General features: G+C 40.4%; 1 protein-coding gene across 1 annotated transcript; it reads left to right on the plus strand.

Annotated features, from left to right (window-relative positions):
• The first annotated feature begins 704 nt into the window (after nucleotides 1-704).
• Nucleotides 705-3,167, plus strand: LOC147460852 (plastid division protein PDV1-like). The gene is made up of 2 exons (XM_086508540.1): nucleotides 705-1,028; nucleotides 2,126-3,167. Exons 1-2 carry the CDS (start codon nucleotides 741-743, stop codon nucleotides 2,729-2,731), a joined length of 894 nt encoding a protein of 297 aa, XP_086364666.1. The 5' UTR covers nucleotides 705-740; the 3' UTR covers nucleotides 2,732-3,167.
• The last annotated feature ends 1,965 nt before the right edge of the window (nucleotides 3,168-5,132 follow it).

Consider the following 5,132-nt stretch of genomic DNA (forward strand, 5'->3'; position numbering starts at 1 on the left):
AATGTTGTCCTCTCCACAAGCGTAGTGCCTTTACTGATTCAGTTGAAGCAGGATATGACCACCATGGCTGTGGCAAAGACACTATGGGTTGTTTGTAGCAGATTCTACTTGAAGGCCTCTTTCCTGGCATTGTGCAAGGGTTGTTGAAAAAGCATGTATTGCTTGTGGTGCTTTATTCGACATGTATAGTGAATATGGCCAAAATGTCGTCTCGTGGAGCGCATTGATCGCCCAACATGGTTGTGGCAAGCAAGCTTTGGGCTGTTTTCAGCAGATGCCAGATGAAGGTATTTCTCTGGATGTCATAGTTCTCTCACGATGCAAATATTAGCTAAGGCTGACAAGCAACTATGCATCAAATTCGTGTGCCATGTAGATGTATGTTTTCGAATGTGGTCTGATTTCGTACTGAGGGTGAGTGGTAGGAAACAAGAGGATGTGGTCTGATTTCATACAGTGAGGGTGAGTGGTAGGAAACAAGAGGATGTCCGTGTTGCCGGGCATGAGACACCAAAAACAGGACCAACACAACCAGCATACTTGGACAAACCACGCTTAGTATTTATAGACAAATATATGTTAGATCTACACTGCTTTAGAGATTTTCCCACTGATTGACAAAGGACCTAGAGAACAACGTCCATTTCGTCCATCCTCTCTCTCTCTCTCTCTCTCTCTCGACTATAAAGGCATTCTCTTCTCCCCCCACCTAATAACTATAAATTTCGGTCCAACATAAAATGGATATTGTGATGAAGCAGCAGGATATAAACGCCGTGCTGCAGCAGGCGGCGGAACTACGCACCAATCTAGGCAGTGCCATCGACAGATCCCTGCTCGCCCACTTCAGCAGGCTTCCCCTCTCTTCTGCAGCCCCTGCCCTTCACTCTCACAATGCTGGCCATGGCGATGATAACGAATACGACTACTTGCCCATTTTCGCCTCTGTCGCTGCCCTCGAAGCTCGCAGTCTTGCATCCATTCGCGATGCCCTCATTGTTCTGGAAGAGCAGCTGGAATGTTTGCAGGTGCCCTTTTCCCCTCTGTCCCGGCACACACACACACACGGCTCACTGCATAAGCAATCGGCTTGCATAGCACATGCTGCACATGGGTGGATGCTCTCCCATCAGCACATGACTGTGCAAACACTTGCTCGATCTTTTTATTTCATGAAGAACCTAGGATTTGGTTATCTTTTGTGTGCTCACGGAGCAGTCATATCTGCAATCGTAGAGGTGTTTACATGATCATGTCTTTGGTGCTGGTATATAAGCACAAATGCAGAATCTCATGGTCATGACTCGATTCATTAAGGACGTCCGATGAGGCATGTGCATGGTTTTTGGTCTCTATCCGGTATGTGAAAATCAGTCGACTTTGTTCATGATCATATTATGCATATTGATTGTAGTCTGTAGGTACTTATACTCGGTCATGCAATGATTGTCTACTTGGTATCGCCAATCTGATGTAGACTTTGGTTTGTCATTATTCAATTGGTCAACTGAGTTTTGTGTTTAGCTGCATTCTTGCAAATATATGTTGTTGCGCGCAATAAGTAGGCATACATCGCTTACAACGACATAAATGAGTAGGCCTTTTGCAAAGGCATTTTTCAATGCATATTGCAGGTCTCACAGATACTTGATTTACTACCACACTGCAAGGAAAGCAGAGCTAACCTGATTTACATTGTCACACTTTATGTACATTTGTTTGTCAATGTGCATTTTCTTACAATCTAAGTTCACGTGGCTGTCTAGCAGTCACACAACAAGGGGAAAAAATAGGGGCTATTTATAGCCCAATGGCTAAGTTTTAAGGGTCTTTATAATCATTTGGCTATTTTAGAAAAACCATTTACTAAAAGATTAGCCTCAAAATTTGAATTTTTTGTGGTTTTGAGGGATCAATTCACCAAAAACTCAAACGTAAAATGCTGTTTCTGTCAAAAATTAAAAAGATTTGCCCCAAATTTACTACCTAATGTGTTTTTGGATAAGATATATTCGCCGACTTTTCTACACCCACAAATTCTTGAAGGTTTCTTATTTTTACCCTGCACACAAGTGCCTTGTATGGTGTTTTCTACCCCATTGAGAAATCCCTTTACAAAATGCAGACCTTACCTGATCAGCGAAGAGAAGAAAAGAAAGCCACTCTGGCAGAGCTGGAGGAAAGCAGAGAAATACTCCTACGAAGGTTGAAGCAGCACAGGGGTGGCCGAGAGCTCGCGGTTATAGAAGAAGCATACTCTTTTGTGGGTGAAGCTAATGAGGGAGAGGATAAATTGCTTCTGCGTTCGTACACAATGCCTGCAAGGCTGATAGATACGGATGTAAGGCATAAGATCATGGGAGGTGTGGACGTCAGCATTGAAGACGTACGTTCATACATGGATAAGCACAGAGAGAAAGCAGACAAATCAGGAAAGAGACATGATGGGAGTACAAGGTCTCGCGGCCTTTTAGGCGATCTTAAGTCTAGGCTTCTCTCATTCCTCAGCAGACGACTGACAAAAGTGTCAGCGAAATGCTTGTTTGCCATGGCAGGAGCTGCAGCAGTATTGACGCTGTCAAATAATGTGCATGGAAGCAATATGCGGGGAAGGAAGCATGCATCCTCGACAGTGAGGCAGAAAGGAGCGGCATGCCCTGAAAATTGGGCCGCCATACATAGCGGTGGACACAGATGCGTGCTCACAGAGCCTATCAGGGAAGAGAGTTAACCATAGTTGACATAGAGAGCCTGAGGCTGAAATTTAACTGGAATTTTAACACGGAGGTAGCAATGGAAACAATGGGGAACGCATGAGTACCAGCCTCCAGGTCAAGGCTCCACAAGGTATATAGGTTTGGATTGTGAGGTGGTAAGTGTCGTAAGAGTTTTCCATGTTGAAAGTACAATGGGACGATGCTGTCTGTGTAAATACCCGAGGATTCACTTCTCTTCACTGCCTTCAAGAGTGGCCTGAAGTTTCCATTGCCCTTGATCCTGAGAGGAACTTTAAAGAAGTACAGAGGCGTTTTTCTTTGGCTGCACCAAAAATGCAGGGTTACCCTTGTTCTATGAGAGTAACACAACTTGGGTTTGTATCAATTTCAGATTGTAGAATAATGCCATGTATTTAACTTATCAACTAATATGTCAATTCATTTGACTGCCTTTGAGTTAGAAGTCTTTAATTGGTTGTGTACTCGTGGTGCTGTGCCGTGCGATGAACTCTGAACATTTGAAGTGTTTGTGAGAGACCTTATATTAGCAAAACAGTGGCCCCCAGAAAATTTTGGTTGTCAGAGGAGAAGTTACTTGGTATTTTGAAGAGTTTGCCAGGCACCTTAGCAGGGGATTTGGCAAGCTTTGTTTGAGTGATATCTAAGGTGCAGCACATGTGTATATGGATATACACCCCTAGCTTCAACTTTTGGAGGAATGCGTGTGTGTGTGTGTGTGTGTTTGTGTGTGTGTGAAAATCTCTTCATAACTGAAACATATGTAGATAATTGCATTAAATAATACATTAAACAACAATATTGTTACTTGCATCCATGCAAAAACATTCAGTTAGAACTGGCTTTGTTTGTGCGTGTTGCAAGTGTCACGTTGGATCTAATTGCCATTCATGTCACACGTACATAGTTTAAAGCTTACCCTTTGGATTGATCATTAAGTTGACCTTTCAAGTAAGATAACCTTTGAGTGTATAGTCATGTGTATCATGTTGCAGGTGTCAACACAGGATCTGGTTGTCATCCATGTCACACCTATAGATTTAGTTTATAGCTTACCCTTAGAAATGATCATTAAGTTGAGCTTTCAAGTAAGGCAACCTCTGAGTGTATAGTCATGTGTATCCCAATATTCATTGGGGAATCGATGTTATTGACTACTACCAAATATGATGCAATACCTATGTATTTTTGGGTTGAAGATCATTGTACACCACTTGTTGAAAACCGGGTAGCATCTCCTTTGTAATTTGAGTAGTATTTCAAAAACTCACTCTCCACGAGACCCTTCACAAAAGGTTTACGGCTTCATTAATAAAAAACCATATATGTCATGTATCAAAAACTAACAATACTTTACATGTTACTAGCTTGTATAATGATCTTCATAGAAATTTGGTAGCATCTTGTTTGTAACTCAAACATGATTCCAAAAATTCATCAAACTTATACCTCATTCTTATATGTCTATATGTAATTTATTGAAAACCGATCCCAGGGAAAAAAAACCAAAAATGTAGTATCTTTAAAAGCATCAATCCTCGTGTGCATTCCAATTGTAAACTAGAAACCAAATTTGGGCAATATTCTATCTGTACCAGGAGTAGCCATTATCAAGTATCGATACACAATGTATAAAGCTTTTATTTGTCCATTAAATTGGATCAAAAAAATCTCATACATTCTACTTACTCACATTCCAAAGTAAGCTAATTTTGTAGAAAGTCAACAAAAAAGTTTATCTATTAATCTGAGTACAGCTTCCAACGTTTATACGAGAATCCAGTAACCATTATTAGGTCTCAAAATTTCTTGATTTTGTTAGCCTATGTCATACCAGTATCTGGTTAGAAGTGATTTAAGATTACCACACTTTGCAAGCAATTCATTGTATCATATATGTATATATATGTGTGTGTGTGTGTTTGTGTGTGTGAATCAATAACCATCACAAAACAAGCACTAGATCAGTATCATAGTAGTTGCAACCTAATATGATACCCGTTGATTTGTCCATGTACATCCATCAAGTTGTACCAAATGTCTAACTCCAACTATTCTAAAATGGCCCAAAGCTGAGCCACTACCATTGAAATATATGACTCCAGCGATCACAAAATCGTAAATGGCTTTAACAAAAACAATTAAGCTTATAAGTTCTAGTTGTGTCATTTATTAGGCCAAGCCTTATTTTGTCTATTTTTGAATTTATGATAATCTTAGTGTACATATATATGTTTGAGATCACAACCAAACAGCTTGTGCTCCACCTTAGATATTGTAATGGAATTGGCCTATTAACTTGAGAGTAACGGAAATCAATGGGAGTACTTTTGAGAAATTACTTTGTGAGCATAGCGGGTGAAGATAATGATGGTAGCAATATAAACATAGCATTTA

Source organism: Adiantum capillus-veneris, chromosome 3 (genome assembly GCF_014529385.1).
Source record: "Adiantum capillus-veneris isolate H3 chromosome 3, ASM1452938v2, whole genome shotgun sequence".
Taxonomy (NCBI): domain Eukaryota; kingdom Viridiplantae; phylum Streptophyta; class Polypodiopsida; order Polypodiales; family Pteridaceae; genus Adiantum; species Adiantum capillus-veneris.

What these genes read in the sequence shown, in the direction of transcription:
- LOC147460852 (XM_086508540.1), top strand. Translation starts at nt 741, where the DNA reads ATGGATATTGTGATGAAGCAGCAGGATATAAACGCCGTGCTGCAGCAG. An exon ending in AGCAGCTGGAATGTTTGCAG is followed by an intron (nt 1,029 to 2,125) that starts GTGCCCTTTTCC and finishes TACAAAATGCAG; the next exon opens with ACCTTACCTGATCAGCGAAG.